Source organism: Periophthalmus magnuspinnatus, chromosome 14, assembly GCF_009829125.3.
Source record: "Periophthalmus magnuspinnatus isolate fPerMag1 chromosome 14, fPerMag1.2.pri, whole genome shotgun sequence".
Lineage (NCBI taxonomy): Eukaryota > Metazoa > Chordata > Actinopteri > Gobiiformes > Gobiidae > Periophthalmus > Periophthalmus magnuspinnatus.
In genome coordinates this window covers 30957446-30975715 of record NC_047139.1, presented here as the reverse complement: position 1 = coordinate 30975715, position 18270 = coordinate 30957446, and the positions used below count along the sequence as shown (strand labels likewise).

General features: G+C 36.1%; 1 protein-coding gene across 2 annotated transcripts in view; it reads left to right on the top strand.

The window, feature by feature from the left end:
* Window positions 1–18270, top strand: part of LOC117381361 (FRAS1-related extracellular matrix protein 2-like) — a 105052-nt gene that overhangs the window by 34862 nt on the left and 51920 nt on the right. For both annotated transcript variants that reach the window (XM_055226753.1, XM_033978318.2), the window contains exons 3-4: window positions 684–830; window positions 14656–14886. In XM_055226753.1, the coding sequence (XP_055082728.1) occupies window positions 684–830; window positions 14656–14886 (378 nt within the window). The remainder of the gene's footprint in view (window positions 1–683; window positions 831–14655; window positions 14887–18270) is intronic.

Sequence of the window (18270 nt, the reverse complement as noted above, 5' to 3'; positions counted from 1 at the left end):
ATGTCAGAACGCCTGCATTTTACTCTACTGTGGGTATTACGCTTTATTAGAACTCATTGGCCTTTTGATGTAGGTTGTTAATCTCCATGTATTACATTAGTCCCTTTGCCATGTCAAGGAGTTTTGTAATGTAATGCTACGCGAGCTTTCATCACATCTGTTGGTGAGGTTAGGTAGTCATTTGGTCCTAAAAATATTTCCTAAGATGACTCTAAAACAAGATGGTGTTTTTGCCCAGTCTAGATGCAAAACATATTAAAGGTACACTATGTATCTTGCATTTTTTCAGTGTTTCAGTAAGTCATGCATTCTGTGAGCAAGCAGGAACGCCTCTCCATAGATCTGACGTGCTTGTCTCCATGGAGATAGATATGTGTAATGCCTGTGTGGAACAAGACAAACAGATGGCTCCCCTTCACCAGAAAAGTTACATTGTGCACTTTTAATTAAACAAATGTAGTCATATATTTTGTAAGAAGAAATACTTTCTATTTTGCAGCGAATATATGATTTAATTAACCATTTTATAGGAGGTCTAGTCACTCTCTTGTGTCAAAGCAGATTTAGTTTTTTAATAACACAAATGAAAGAAGAGAATGGGAGATGGGAAGAACATTGTTATGACCATGCAGTAAACTGTATTTGATTGAATTATAAAACCACAATGTTCGCTTTATGTGCAGGTGGGAATAAGCTGAAGGGGCAGCAGTTCCGCCTGGACTGGTCCTGGATTTCTCTGGAGAGGGACTACTTTGTGGTGGATGAAGACGACAAGTATCTGGAGGTGGTGCTCAGACGGAGGGGGTATCTCGGGGAGACCTCTTTCATTGGTGAGTCTCGTAAACATATTTTTCATTCCTCCTGTAGCCGTAGGTTTTTTATGGGTTTGACTGAAGTTGTAAAAAGCAAGGAATTTATACAAAATGGTGTTAAAATGTAATGCAATATTTAATTATTTATTTTATGCAAATCTTACATATTTTTAATAGACTTTCATAAGATAATACATGTATTTATTTAAGTTTAGTTAAGTTTCATTTTTTGAGTACATTAAGTGATGGGACATTGACAGGAGTTCAAACCAGCCCTGTAATAACATTACTGTGGAAAAACAAGGACACATTTTCTAGATAATTTAATCATAGTTCCATTTTTTTTACTTGACCAACCATTTTTGTTCCAGTGTTCTACTTTTCTATTGATATTCATCACATTCAAGTAATTGTTTGACAAGGACGTGGGAGAGAGAATAGTTAATACATTTCTATAACTACTACACTGACTACCAAGCCCTTATCCAGGGATATGACCAATAGTTGTAAGAAAGTTTAGTTTATTTTTGCCATAAGAGCTGAGTTGCATAGCCTCTCTAATGGCTCACTTGTAAATAGATGACTGTGCATTGATTTGGGATCAGATTTAGTGGCACACTCTGGAGGCTGTGACATTTAGGCTGGTTTACGTTTGCCAAAGTTTGTTTTCCTTTTCTAAAACAGCAATGAGAGAGAGCTGCAGTTAGGAATTACATTAAGAGGAGATTACATACATAAAACATTGACACATTTATTGCTAAGCCAACAGATTGCTTTCACAACTTTTAAAATGGAGAGCCAGAACCTATATGACTCCATGGGTGATTGGTGAAACATCCAAACAGAAAATTGTAAACTTTTTTTCAGACATTTGTGGCTAAATGTCCTTTCAGTTGATTAAAAACACACATTTGTGATTTAACAGTACTTCCATGTTTTGCCTTGAAAGTGACAAAAAATCCTTTGGTGCATTTTTGTTGACATAAAAGAAGAGAATAACTTTCTTCCTATTTTTGTTGCATGTGGATAGGTTCAGCAATTACAGAGACATTAACAATTAAACTGGAAAAATGCCAACGGGCTCAACTGTGGGCAGCCCGAAACACTGTAACTTCACACGAATTCTACCTATTTTTCCTCTAACCTTTATTTTGGTCAAAACCACAATAATTCTCCATTGTCTTTGACCGTCACAGCTACAGCCTTGTGCAGTTTTGCTCTGTAACTAAATTCATCCTAAAGTCATTTTGTTTGGCCTTGGGCGCTCGGAGAGTTTAGCAAACACTTCTTTATGGAGAGAATGAAGGGGGCTGTGGTGGCTGCAAGGTCAGTGTCTTTTTATTTACAAAAGGCAAAAACAATTTCATGCCAATCATACAAACATAACCTCGATGTGTACAAATGAATATGTGCAACCACAACTGATGCACGCTGATAAATTATACCATTGCTGTAACACACAATTACACAATGTGCACTGAAACGTGCCCTGAACTTTGTGAAATTGAGTGAATGTCAAAAATCTGCTCTGAAAATCAAAACATGGGAACTATAACTACATATTGTGCATGACGACTATTAGGAAACAAAGACCCCAGGTTTTAATGATTGTGCTGTATCCACTGCTGCAGATACAGAAGAATTAACTTTTGAGGAATTATTGTAGTAATGCATTCATTAGATAGACATATATCATGGTCCTAATTTTTAGATGTTTTATAGCTTTGTTAGTGGATGCTTGTAACCTAGAAACTATTAGAAAAATATTAACAGTTCTTTAGCGGCTACTATATATTGATTTTATCTGGAATACATATTCTGCATTAATTATACAACAGTTTCCTGCAGTCTATTATTATTATTTAAAGGTCCTAAATTACACAAAATAGATTCTTGTGAGCCTTAAGGCATGTTATAACGTTTTTACTGCATCAAAAACAGACCTGGAGTTGTGTTTTGTTTCATTCACACATGTTTGAGTAATTGTGGTTCATTAGTCTGTCTACATCCCTAAAGCTAAAAATGCTCTGTTCCTCCTTGTGATGTCATCAAATGGTCGTTTTCAAGTTAATAGCTCCCTTTTCTTGTTCAGTAGAGATTGAAAATTATAGGACTGATGTCATCTAAATAATTCTAGTAAAGGTGTATGGAGTTTAAAAACACAGGGGCGCACTTCCTGTATTACCTCATGATGACATCACAAGGTGGAACAGAGTGTTCCACTCAACCTAAACCTAACTCAACCTAAATATGCAGGGTTTGTGTGTTAAATGTGTTAATGAAACAAAACACAACTCCAGATATGTTTATGATGAAGAAACAACATAACATAAATCAGAAAATGGTGTAATATGGGCCCTTTAATTGCGTAAGAAAATTGTATTATAGCATCCTTTGCATTTTAGCCTAATCTACCCAGAATGCACTTTAAATTAACATAACATATATAGAAGGAAGATCACATTTATTTAGAGGCACCATTTTTAACTCTGACTGATAGCGCTGTATAGCGTACTGTAGTTAGACGCTCTTTGTACGCACTGAGATGGAAAACGTTGTGAACAGGCAGAGTTCTCCCTGCCCTCTCTCCTCTCATCTTTGCAACTCCAAATCACAGAATGAAACTTTTAAAAGGAGCTCGATGTCGTGCTGCAGTAACTATCAGTGTACAAGACATACAGACCAATCAACACGCCCGCTGGCTCTGAGCTGGTCAAAGCTGAGGATCCAGTCAGCTAGACAGAAAGAATCGATATCTGAAACCCTAATAAGCTTTCGCCCATCACACACGGCCAATACAAGAGCCTCAGAAGTGGCACGCACACAGCATGTTTTTCTGCTTGGACATGCGGATCCACGAAGGTTGAAAATGATAATAATGTCCCTGAATGCAGTGCTTAGCCGTGCACTTTGCTATGCTTCGGTTAATTCCCTCGGAGATGCTAGCTAGCGGCAGTAAGCAGCTTTTAAACCCCGAGTGCATCCTGATTCTAGTTTAATCATCAGGTCAGGTGTAGACATAGACATTTATGTTTGCTGTCGGCTTGTCTGTGGAGTAAAGCCTCATGGGAAGTGTGGAGAAAAACAAAGGATAAAAGGATCTCCCACTAAGGGCATTTAACATAAACTATTAGTGTCAGTGAATACATCAAAGAAGGTCAACTATTATTCCATTTTGTTTACTCAGTTAATTTATTTGGATTGAGATCTTCCTCCAAACATATTTGCCGATGCCACAGAGTTCTTGAATGTCTTTGCTGAAATGTTTATGGTCTAAAGGCCCATAAGCTATCTATGTTCTAATGTTGTTTCCTCATCACAAACACACCTGGAATTGTGTTTTGTTTCATTCACATGTTTATCACACAAACCCTGCATATTTAGTCATTTAGTCATCATGTGGGAATACACTCCATACATCTTCCACATCCGATCATTGGAGATGTTACAGACTATAATAAAGTATTACTCAAACATGTGGTAATGAAACAAAACACAACTCCACATCTGTTTTTGAAGAGGTAACAACATTCTAAATATTAACGTTAAACATTAAAGCTCACAGAGTCAATTTTGTGTAGTATAAGACCTTTAAAATGAAGTGATGGCAACCGAATACTTTTGCCCATACAAATCAGTCATTGAGGATGAATAGTTCCTTTTACATAGTACTTTATTTGTATAGCACTTTTCAAACACTGTAGAATACTATAAAGCACTTAAATAAAGAACATTTACAATTACATAACTTACTGTAAACTGCAACATGGCATATTGCAAGTCCCAACATGACAACAAACAAGCTAACAGCAAATAACTGTATTAAGGGGAAATCTAAGAATAAAGAAACTGAAGAGTTGCTGTATTTTCTCATTGCAAAAATGACTACACTCAGACTTAAATAGACAGTAATAGCAGTGCTATTATTAATAAAGATTCATGCATTTTGTACTGAAATCACTCCTCTACAAAGCCATAGGTGTTCCAGTGGCATGTGTCACTCACCCCGTACAAAGTATTTCATCTTTTTTTTTTTATCTCAAGGACCCTCTAAGCAAATATTACTCAAATCATTTTTCTTTCACCTTGATTCAGATATTCACAACCAATTACAACGTTTCAGTTGCAATTTGTGGTTCATGAGAGATTGTGTGTGTCTGTTTCTGTGTGTGTGCATATGTATGTGTGTGTGTACGTGTGCGCTTGTGTGCATAAACATGCGACTAATATTTGTAACACTTTATAAGAACTACACCTCAATTAGCCTTAATAAACATGAACAAAGACTTAAATTATAAAGAACATTTATTAAGTTTATTTAGTAATGAGTGAATATTCCTCACCCCTTTATTACAGCAACACTTCCTGAAAGTGACACCTGCATTATTCCATGGAAAGTGAAAGTTAAAACCATTCCTCAGAACATTCTTCATGGAGATATAGTTTTATATAGTTTTACTGCACTCTTACAGCCAAAGGAGCATTTCCATGGAGACAAGCAGCAGAAGGCCGTCCACCGGGCCAAACAAGTGTGAAGAGGGAAGTTTGTAAGGATGCCTGTTTTTCCACGATTTTAGTACAATATAAACATCCAAAATGAAAAACAAACTTTTATTTTAGCACATTCTTGGCAAAATGGTTATACCATGGGGCTTTAATTAGTTACTAAGATTTAGTTAGCAAATCTATGTTCATGCTATTACGGCCAGTTATTATTAAGTGGTGTTTATTGTAATTATGGATTCTATTGGACGATACACAGTAGAGTATAGACCAGGGTAGATGCACGCTGCTTCAACATCTGAAACTGATCAAAGTCTGATACGTTTTATAGATTTCAATTTGCTGCGCTGCTGAACAGAGAACTGGAGCGAACACGCCCATAATAGTGACAATATGGAGAGGGTGACCAAAACAGAGACACCTCAGAAATCAATGGCTGTGCTATAGTCCTGCCATTGTGCCAATACAGTTTGATGTTTCATGTATTTGTATTTGTCTTTTATCTGCACTTAACATAATATTGAGTTGATTAAAGGTTGAGCGGTTTTACTTAGAGGCATTAGAAATGACAGATAGCTATTAAGTCTTCCACATTTCATTAATTTCTAGTCACTGTAACATGAGTCACTTGTGTTTCTATATTGTTGTGGACAGCCTAAACAGACACACTATAATTATAACATTTGAATAGAATTATAAAATAGGCTAAAAGACTGTTTTGAATGCTGGGTGTACTTTCACATATAGGCACATTCTATAAAAGCAGTAGTTTTTAATAAATATAATTTGAGATGGTAGACATATGGAGCTACCGCATGCACTTAAATAGCAGATAATACACCTTCACATGCCACTGGGCACAGATATAAGCTAATTAAATGTATAAATAAATATGGACTATGTAAGACACAAGGGAAGGCAGTGTAAGAAGCACGCACTCCTATTATTTAAATACAAAAAATCAGCAATGGCACCTTAACCTAGCATGCCATTAGCTAACACTATAATGACACTAACACAAGTTGGTTTAGTTGTTGGAGGTCTTTCTGTCAACTCTTTGTAACATCCACTTGACAACCAAAACACAACTATTTTTTTTTTTATATCTAAGATATAGTCAGGACATGTTTATGGAACTATGGATTTATATTCCAAAAATTACTACAACCTTTAATTAAAACTTCTGGTTTATTTCAACTTTTTCCATGAAGCAGGCTTAAAAGAAAAAGTTCTGAATAAAGTACCTCATTACTGTAGGTTCACCCCAGTCCAACATTACCAATGCAGTATTAAACATGCTCCAGAGAAGAGCAGAGCAAAGACAAACACATTTACATGAGCTGTGTGTGACTGAAGGTTTTTGGCAGAGTATACAGACCCCACAAACTTTTACTGTACTAACATCACTATAGTTTTAGACCATTTAAGACAAATGAGAAGAGCCAAGGGTCATTCATTGTATACATTTAGACATACAACATCTGCTACATCTCCTTCAATCTGATGTCAAAGAAATAACATCACCCACCAGAAAAGTTACACAGAGAATCTTTACCTAAACATTTTTATATCAGAGAAGAAAAATGTGAAAAATTAAAGATGCAGTTAAAAGAAAGTAGGAGAAGATCTGAAGTGCACATCTATTGAAATCGACCAGTCTTCATCTGAAAGCGAGTTCGTCCAGGAGCAGGTATCAAAGAGGATGTGGATTGTGTCTGGCTCAGTGGCTTCAGATTGGTCGATAAAAGGCGTGTTGTGGTCCATAACAGCAGAGGAGAAGTGTCTGTGTCATACTGAGGCTCACCACAGGACGCTCTGATGGAGAGGATCAGGGAGGAGCACTATGGAGACAGGATCAGGGTTCAAACATGCCCCCGTGTGGTTCAGGTCGGACCAACTGAAGGATTACAGTTGTACTTTTAGTAATGTAGCTTTTTTTTTTTTTTTAATGGTCCTTTTTTAGAGCTGAGCCTTTTTAGAGTCTTTTTCAACTGATAAATATATCTTGTGTTTGGGTTACTGTTTTCTGACAGATAATTGATATTTGGCAATATTGAGATCAAGATTTTCAAATCTTTATCAGGGCCTGCATTTTGTTTGTTCACAAATCAACTGTTTGTGCTAGCTGGTGTAGTAGCGTTGTATAGCTGGCATTACATAGCTGTCCTGTCCAGTAAAGACTTCAGGTCTAAATATCATAAAAATATAAAATGATAACATACAGACACTGTACCATAGAGCCCCAAACACCTTTACATGTCGCTGTGTGCTCTATGAGAGAGTTTGTTGAACCTCTTTGTCATTACGCAGACTGAAGCACTGGTGTATCTGGCTCCCTCCATACCTGACTGACCACTGTGTACCCAAAAGCACTGACCATAACCCGGGCTCTCAGAGCGTCCTCATGTCTGTGCCTAGAGTCAGAATGGAGTTGGGTAAAACGGCCTTCAGTTTTGCTGTGCAATCATCATGGAATGACCTTCAAACTAAACTTAGACTGAACTATCTGGTCTGACTAAATATGAGACTTTTAAATGCCTTGAGGGAGCAGTTTTCTTGTTGTAGTTGTTTTATATGAGGTGTCTACTTTTATAATGTCTTAATGATTTTTATTGGATGATGTGTAATCATGTGCAGTTTATTGTCCCAAGGTTTCTCCGTCTATCTGTTTAATGATCGCTGCGTCTTGGTCAGGACACTCTTTTTAATAGAATTTGACCACACTATATGTTCAAATGGATCTGTCCGTACTGAGGAACAACTGGGGAACAACACATGGGCAAAATGGTAAAATTATCAAAGCTAATTATCAGCATTTTTTTTTTCAAAATTGGAGCAATACATCAGAAGAAAAATCCCCTGAAATGTCTTATACTGTTATTAACACCTCTGTGTGGTCCATTCTTTTTCCTTAATACACTCAAACACAAATCCTTCTGAGACACCGCATGGCTGCCTGGCTCCTGTCTCAGCTGCTGCATTATTATAATTGAGTTCTGTCATCTGTCACCTCCACCGTGTGTTATACAGCCCTGTTCAATGTGTCAAATCACTAACCTCCTGCAGCTCTCACCACAACAGTCCTGTACACAATAAATAATACATTTATTCATTGTCTCGTGAACTGGTAATGGATGCACTTTTGCTGGTGTAATTGGAAGAAGTTTAGTGAAAAAGTTATTAGGAAAAGCATAGTCTAGAACCATAGCTATTTTGGGACACCAGGAGCCCATAATAACAAAACCTGTATGTTTTGTTAAAGCCGTTAAACCCACTATAGCTTTTACGATGTGCACAGTGTGAGCTGTTAACGTTGTTGCCAGGAAGCAGATAGGTTGTGGGTTCAATCTTTGGAATAACAAAATACACAAATCTTAGTAGAGTCACATTCTTAAAAAAAGACATATTCTGCAAAATCCACTTTTCAGAGCTTTTAACAATGTTATAGTTGTTTCTATTTCTCATTTACCTTCTCAAAGTTGTATTTGGGCTGATTACCGAATATCTGAACAATCTTCAATTGCTTATTTTCGAGATGCCATATTGCCGATCAACCCCCGCTTCACCGCTACTGGCACACGCCCACTGTGACGTACTTACTTCATTCTCCAATTTTATTTTCTTAATCAATGATATGCATAGGATTTGGCAGTGCCGCAGAGTCATTTTACAAATGAAAAAAAATCTGCGTCTCATTAGTGTGATCTATCCATAGGAGGGGCTGACAGCTGCAGAGCTCTGTGACGTTCATACTGATGTCTGCTTCCATTGGGCACTCCCATTCGTCAGTGGACTTGTTTCTTTTATTAAGTCGTTTTAAATAAGTATTGCGTTTCAAAATTCAAATTCAAATTATAACATAATGATCTATTGGTGTCATCGATTATAACTATATACACAAGCACAATAGGTCTTCCTAAATCATGTACTGATTACATTACTCTTTTAGTTTGTCGTTGTTTCTTGATTGATTGCTGTATTGTGTTGTTAGTGTTGGCAGTATAGACAAGAACCACTATTGTTCTGTTGTTGATTCCCTCACGCATTATAGACTGATAAATGCTAACACCCTTACCATTTGTAATAGCGTTAGTCTATCAGTCAGTTTTTCAGGTTTAAATTCTGAGAACAGTTTAGACACTAAATACACTTTTGGGTCTTCTTCAATACTGACAGCTGATACAGTAACATAGGAGCGCACATTTGTACTTGTGTGGATATATGGCTTTGGTATAGGAATGTAACCATCTTTTGGATAGACTGCAAAAAAATTTACTAAAATATTATTAATGGTCAAATTCAAAATTATATTGAGACATTACTTCTTTTCGCCCACCTGTAAGAAACAAACACTAAAAACAAAGGAGTGCTTCATTGTGTGAAACTATTAATTTAAAACAGCTCTTCTAAAATATCATATGCTGAATGATGTAAGCATCTTAAGCGCTTTTTCTACACATCTCTGCTATTCTTCACCACAATTGTTGCATAAACAAAGAAGCCCAGGTGCCTCTTGGAAGACAGCTTTATAATTGTTAGTTGAAGTTTTTGTTTTTCTCGCTCTTCAAAGACGCCTCCTCTCTCCTTGCTTCCTTTCCTATAGCCTTAGGTAACAGTAAGTAGTAAATGCCTCCGCCCACTATTGCGATTCATCTCCTCTTTACTCACTCCAACCATTCACTCCCAAGCAGACTATATGTAAAACTCCAGTATTTATTATCAGCGTAGTCTTTGTCTGTTTGGCTATAGACATTTCAGTTGGATTCTGGTTTTAATCTCACTAAGTAACACATAGAGAGACAGGATGAACACTTTTTCAGTCCTACTCTGTGAGAAAAAGTTTAATCTTACGTTTTAAAGAATTTCCATGAAACTAGATATTTTATGAAGGTTAAAAATATAATATAGGACGTTAGGTGTAATAAATGTGAACAAGGAAATACGTCTTGTATCGCAACACATACTTTGATAGCGAGTAGCCTCCTAAGTATTATCACAAAGGCAAAGATGGAATGGCAGTGTTTCTTTCTTGAACAGAAAACGATGGACTTATTTCCCCTCTTTTGAACATAGATCTTGAATACAGCTGATAAAAGACAAGATGGATATAAAAACACAAGGGACGATGAATTTGAGTAGAAATGTAGATGGAATGTGTGTAGATCGGATCCCTCATGCAGACCTGTATGTGCTGGTACTTTCTTCTGCCGAGACAAAAGACACTCAATCAGACACAAGTCACCCTTTGAATAATGCAGAGGACGCTGTTATCATAATTCACTCCGTACATTTTTGAGATGAGTGTGAAGAGTTGTGCAATTAATCTACAATAAACATCTATTATTATGGTAGTTGGGCTGATTTTCTTGAGTTATGTGTCAAAGTTATAATGTGATATAATGTGTCTATATAGAAGTTGAAGATACTTTCCTAGATGTTATAATGTACCAAATGTAATAAATGATTAAAACATCTTAAAGGTCCTGTATGGACTCTTGTGAGGTTTAAGTCATGTTAAAATGCTGTTGCCTCATCACAAACAGACCTTAAGCTGTGTTTTGTTTCATTCACACATGTTTGAGTGACCCTTTATCATTAGTCTGTCTACATCTCCAAAGGTCAAAATGCTCTGTTCCCACCTTATGATGTCATGAAGTGGTAGTTTTCAACAGCTCCTTTTACTGTTTGTTCAGTAGTTTGGCAATTCCAAGAAAGGAATACACCTCCACAACTCCATACACCTTCATTAGAATGATCCAAATGATTCTTGTCAAGGTGTATGGAGTTTAAAAACACAGTGGAGCACTTCCTGTATTACCACATGACATCACAAGGTGGAACAAAGTGTCTTGAGAGAAGAACTCAGCCTAAATCTGCAGGGTTTATGTGTTAAACATGTGTGCATGAAACAAAACACAACTCCAGGTCTGTTTGTGATGAGGAAACAACATCAGAAAATAGCATAATATGGGCTCTTTAAATGATAAAATCACAAGGGCTGTGATGACAATTATTGCCCGAATAAATTACCAAAATGGTGTAATTAAAAGGCAGGTAATTAAATCTGTTCTGACTTGTACGGGAGCTCCATCTGCCCCACTCTTCCTGTTTGTACAATCAACAGAAGCTTTTAAAACAAGTACCACAAAAGATTACTAATAAATGTGTCACTTCCTCCATATGCTACCTGAGTTCAAACAATAATAATTTTAGTTCGTCCCAAATATTTTTCCCAGCAGCTGTAACAAACGCACATAGATGAAAGTAGGTTTGAAGTAGTGTCCCTTTAATATGTGCTTGTGCCGAAGATGTTATAATCCTGGTACATCATTAACACACCATCCGCCAAATCTATCCCCCTGAGGACCTACTCTGATGTGCAGCCACTTAGTCATTGCCTATGTATGTATTTCACTGTAGCTAACTGAGTATTTGCATGTTAAAATGATCTGAACCTGACCTATTTTACCAGCGAGGGTTAATAAATATCCATCTCTAGATTTGGCTTAAATGGCACACAGATGATGATTTTGAAAATGTAGTGTTATTTTGCAGAAATAAAACTAGTTTCCTTTTATGGTCAGCCCCAAACCAACAAATAAATATTGGGACAAATTGTTGGAGTTATTTGGCAAAGCAAGATTGCCGACTTGTGTCTTACACTGAGTGTCTTCTTTCCAGGCAAAATACTGAACTGAGCCCCTGCAGTAGTAGCAATCCGTGAAGCAATTACTTGTTCTTAACTTTTTTTTTTCTCTTTCATTTTGTGTCTTTTGCAGGAAATAAGTCTGAATTTGAAATATTGACTCCAGGAAGCCACTGTTCCCACACTGACACGTAATATAAAGTACTGAGGAGAGTGTGCTAAAGGATGGTCAAAACATCCACCCACATAAGCTGCATTTAGCCTGCAGTCAATTATAGTTATAGTCACTGCATTGGAGAGAGGAACGAAATGTATAGTCAGTCATTCATTCATAGGAGAATATCTGGCTTGTCAAATATTAGATTTTATGTGAAGTGAGTAATTGCAACAGGAAGTACTACTAGCAATGATACTTAATCTGAACTAGTAATAACTGACGTAGAAGTACTAGTAATAGTTAAAGGTCCTATATTGCACACAATGACTCTGGTGACCTATTAGCCATGTCATAATGCTGTTACCTCCTCAAAAACAGACCTGGAGTTGTGTTTTGTTACATTGACACATGTTTCAGTAACACTATTATTAGTCTGTTACATCTCCAAAGCTCAACATGCTCTGTTCCACTTTGTGAGTTCATGTGGTGGCAGTTTTCAAGTTAACAGCTCCTTTAACCTTTAGTTCAGTAGAGATTGGCAATTCCCGGGTTGAAATAATCCAAATTATTCTAGTGAAGGTGTATGGAGTTTAAAAATACAGTGGAGCATTTCCACATGACATCACAAGGTGGAACAGAGTGTTTTGTGTTTGAGAGAAGAACTCAGCCTAAATATGCAGGGTTTGTGAGTGTGAATGAAACAAAACACAACTCTGGGTATGTTTTTGATGAGGAAACATTATAACATAGATCAGAAAAAGTACAGCTAGTAGTAAAAGTACTTTATTGTTAAGCTTTATTCACTTGTGCTTAGGTAATACAACCTCTTATTATTCTATATGCTCTTTTCATTTGCCTGTTTAACTAATGGAAGCTTAAAGTAAAGTATATAGTATCTCTCTTCAGCGTAAACAGTAGTCTTGCGTTTGTACTGTTGCCAGTAAATATTTTTAGCTTTGCATACAATGGATTGTATATGGCATAATGCATTATCCACTAGCAGTTCCCACCTTGTTTTTCTTAGTTTGAACATCTGAATAAAGCTAAACAAAGACTTTTTTTTAAATTTGCTACCACATTCGTCAGCCTGCTGCACAACTCTGGTACTACTTTACTGCAAATTCACACACAAAACAATACATGGTAATGCATTAAAAATTGATTATCTGGCCATGTATTTTTCTTGTTACCTATGGGAGCCGGTTTAAGTCTGATTTGCTTTGAAAACTGGGGAAGACATGCGCGTGCATAGTATATACCAGGAGATGTATCGCATGAAACAGCTAGTATGAATGAAATACAGAAAAAAACACAGCTACAGAAGTCTAGCCTTGGGAACCAACCGTAGAAGCTAATCCATCTCGCTAAGGTGGAATATGCTTTATTTAAACGCTCCAGTTACAAATGCATTTCACACGTTCCCGAGGCTGCGTAAGTGATCAGTGAAGAAAATACAATCTGTGCAGTGCTTGTTTTGTCCCTGAACCTTAAACACGGCATATATCTAGGCTGTTTGGCATCATGCTTCAGGCTTCTTTTACTTATTTCCAATTACTATTGAGTTTGTCTGTTTAAATAAGTAATCATTTCTATAAGTAATAATGTTTATAGTTCCAGTGTAAGCTCTGTGGTATCTGTTTTCTAATATGTTGAAACTTAATCTGATTATTGTTATTATTATTATTATTATACGCCCTTCGAGACAACTGTTGTTGTGATTTTGGGCGTTACAAAAATAAAATGAATTGAATTGAATTATTTTGTCCCAAATATGGTCCAAAATAATAATGCCTAAATTATATATGAAAACACAACATGATTTAAAAAAACAAAAAAACAATTTTTTTTTTATCATATTTATATAAGCAAATTACAGAAGAAGTTTAAAATTGTTATCTCCAACTGTAAGATTTTTTCCTGTTCGCCTGCAGTGTTTTGCCTAAATGTCATATATTAGGCAAAATGGACTCTTGTGAGCATTAAGTTGTGTTTTGGTTCATTCAGACATGTTCGAGTAACACTTTATTATTAAAATGCTCTGTTCTAGCTTGTGATGTCATGCACTTCCTGTATTACCACATGACATCAGTGTTTTCTGTTTGAGAGAAGAGCTCAGCCTAAATATGCAGGGTTTATGTGTTAAACATGTGTGAATGAAACAAAACACAACTCCAGGTCAGTTTGTGATGAGGAAAAAATATTTTAACATAGATCAGAGGTTTGTTAGTCACATCATTATGAGTCAAAAAGTACTTTCATCACTAGTTTCATCAGACATAATTTTTGTTTCTAATTGGAGTAAAACATATTTTTGACCATAAGGGTCAAGTAGGAGGGTTTGTGCAGGGTGAATAGTAGTTAAGCAGTGATGTTTCAGCATTTAAATGGAAGAAACAATGAATACATAATATTGTTGATTGCCTAAGTGTCCAATTTCCAGTGGCCCACTTAAAGCCCATAGTAGTTAGGATAACTACCCAGCAGCACCTACAAACCTAAAATACTGCACTGAAGACTTACCTTGTATGTTTCTCTAGGTATTGGCACCCAAGATGGCACAGCAGAGAAAGAGAAGGATTTCAAAGGCAAGTCCCAAAAGCAGGTCCAGTTTAACCCGGGTCAGACCAGAGCCACATGGAGGGTCCGGATCCTTTCAGATGGGACGTACGAACAGGCTGAGACCTTCCAGATCCTCCTGTCGGAGCCTGTGATGGCAGTGCTGGAGTACCCCTTCATTGCCACTGTGGAAATCCTAGATCCCAATGATGGTAAGTGTGCCACCTTTCAATTGTATTTTTTTGTTTTTTTTGATTGGCTCCCATTATAATTATTAGATAAGACCATTAGTAGCATAAAATTGGAGATCGCAAATTGTCAGAACTGGAAGTAGTCAGTGTTGCTACTTAAATAAAATTACAGATATGGAGGCAAAAAGTTACTCAAGTAAAAGTAAAAGGATCAAATGAAAAAAAATGAAAAAGGATCTGCTTCAGTAAAAGAGTATTTAAGAACCATGTAAAAATGTACTTAAAGAGTAAAAAAAAGTAAAAGTATTTCACACAAGTCTTGTTAATTTGTTAGTTTTACATGTAGTTACATTGATTAAACATGGCACATATTTTGGTCAACAGTAACAATATGATTCACTTTCTAAATTTTTCTTATGAATTTTGTGTATTTATTTTTGTTTTGCTCAAAGCTGAAGCTTGAACTCAAAAACTTTAGTCAGGATGTTGTTATACATACTGTACAATGTAAAGTATGGATCCCTCAAGATTCTACTAAAGCATGGTACTACTTAAGTAGTAGAAGTACTTCATTATCTTCCACGACTGAACCACTTAACAACACATCACCGCACATAATACCCTTGGCCATAGCGTAGAACCATTCATTTACTGCTTTAATTCAAGCCATATACTTAATAAAAATACAGTATGATCTTTTACAATACACTTAATATAGATCTTAATGATCCCACCTTATTTTATTCCCACATAAATCCACCACTACTACTTACTATCCATGAGTTTCACTACTCAGAAATTTCACAAATGTTGAGCCTCATCATTGTTTAGGTTCAAGAATTTTCCAGTGTTATAGTTAAAAAGCAAATTCTGAATTCTGAACTGCTCTCCAGCTCAAAATATTATATGAAATTTGTTGTGATTTCATGAACCCACCCTATTGTTACTAAGTTGTAAAGCCTTGGAACCCAGAGTTATATGTGTCTGTATGTGAATGTTTCCTACTTATCAATAAGATCTTCATGTTTGTTTGAATACAGGATGAAACTATATTAACTTGATTTTTATTTTTTTTTGTCATCTAGTACTAGTACAAATGTTCCATAGTAAATGTTCCAACTACCATCTTTGTAACAATGATCAGTCTTGTACCTGTACCAAAAATCCTGTGGCCTTATGAAGTGAAGGCGAGTTTCATCTTTGGTCGATCTGTCTGAGAGCTGTTTGAGAAGCTCTCAGCACAAGATGAACATAGCACTCGTCTGGGCCCTCAACAGTCCTCCTCTGTCCCTTTTCTGTCAGATTTAAAAAGGGATGGATCAGTCATGTGTGAATGTATTGACTCAGCATTCTTTGGTCTTAAATTGTCTACGTCTGGTTATTTGTAAACCACATATTTTAATGTGAGTATGTGTCACATGCAGTAGACGAGTGCAAGTGGTCAGTGATATTTCATACCAAGGGAAAGTTCAGTTCTTTAGCAGCCTTTTACTTCATTTAAAGAGGGGGTATTATGAAAAATCATTTTCTAAAACTTTCTCTCATGTTATAATATTGCTTCGTCAAAAACATGCCTGTGGTTTTAGATGTCATCCATGCAGGTTTGAGTAGTTTAATGATCTCTCAAGGACCCTATTCGAACGCTCCTGATACAAAACGGTACACAGCAACTTGACAAACCTGATGTGATGTGCAGTACTTTCATTAGCGGGATGCGCGCTGATTGTGCTATGATCATAGACTGTCTATAAATAGCAAAATAGAAGAGAGCCTCAAAGCATCAAAAATGAAAGTAAAACAGCTTAAGCATGTTAATACATTGTTTTTCAGTGAGCATGGCATTTTCGAAACAATAAAAGCTAACATAGTGATCTAAATATTTAATGTGTTAGGAGTTAATACCCCACAGAGGTAACAATTATTAACCCATTTTAGACTGAATTCTGTGCTGAATTCTATACTAGTTATGTCATTGTAAATTCAACCCTGACTCAGTGATATATTCAAACATAACATGGCAACCCACTTCCACCCAAAGCAACATTTATAATAATTTGTCTGACATCTTCAAATCCTTCACAAAGTCGTTATGTCCTCAGAGTATTTCACCAAACCCTCACTCATCACAACAGAAAGGAATGTCAACATAAATACTGTGCAGTAGATCAAAGCTACACCAGATAAACCCCCAGCTGGGGCACAGTGCAGAAGTGGAGATGTGTATGTGAACTCTGCTGTAGGCCAGTGTAATGTAAGGAATACAGTGTTTTCCTAAAACACTAAGATGAACCTTATGTGCACATGTTAAGCAAAAAAGAGATTTATTTATTCACCTTATTCCAGAAGTTGCCGTGGGCGCTGCTATCTTCATTCGGGTTGTATTATTTTGCATGGGGCTGCCGATTTTGACAGCAAATAAGTTCTATAGGGACTACAAAGCCGTTTTAAAGCCTCCCCGAGAATCGGCGCAGTGTTGACTTGTTAGCGCACAAGAACTTAGAACATTTCACACAAATCAAGCTACTTTATATCATTTTTATTTTTAAATTCTCCATTGAAATGAATGAGATTCTCATTTAACTGGAAGTGACACCACAAAGAGAGTGTGGTTTAGGAGTATTTAGAGGTAAAAGTGAGCGGGGCGGAATAAAGTCATGAATGCTGTATGGCGTATAGCATAATATTATTTAAAATGTGATTCTGAAACGTTATAGACTGCTAAGTTATTGATACATTTGGTGGAATCTGAAGTTTGAATGGGACAAATGTACTACAGCAGTGGTGGAAGTTAACAGCATACAAGTAGTAAAGTACTGTACTTAAGTTTAATTTTTAGGTATCTGTACTTTACTTAAGTACATTTTATAGTGGATACTTTTTACTTCACTTCATTTGAGAGCAGTATTCTACTACACTCTTTTTTTTTTTTTTTAATGGACTGAAAAGTAAAAAGTACTTTTCATATGATTTGAGGTATTATTTTTACCGTATTCGTGGAAACATCCTGACTAAAATTTTTGAGTTTAAGCATTGACTTTGAACAAACTAAAATAAATTCATGAAATGCACAAAAGAAGAAAAGAAATTGATTCATATTGTTACTGTTGAACAAAATGTATAATTTTTAAATCAAAATCACTACATTTAATACTTTAACAAATTAACAACACATTTTAACTCATAAAGTAAATTTTTAAATGAGTACTTAAATGTTTATGTAAGTAGATTTACTAATGTGATACTTTTACTTTACTTTTTACCTCTGTATCTGTACTTTTATTTAAGTAACAACACTGAGTACTTCATCCACCACTGACTAGCGGTCCAAATACCTCCAGAACTGGTTAACCTTCACTGTGCCTTTGAAATCTTGACAAAAAGCAAATGTGAGTGATGTGTTACCAG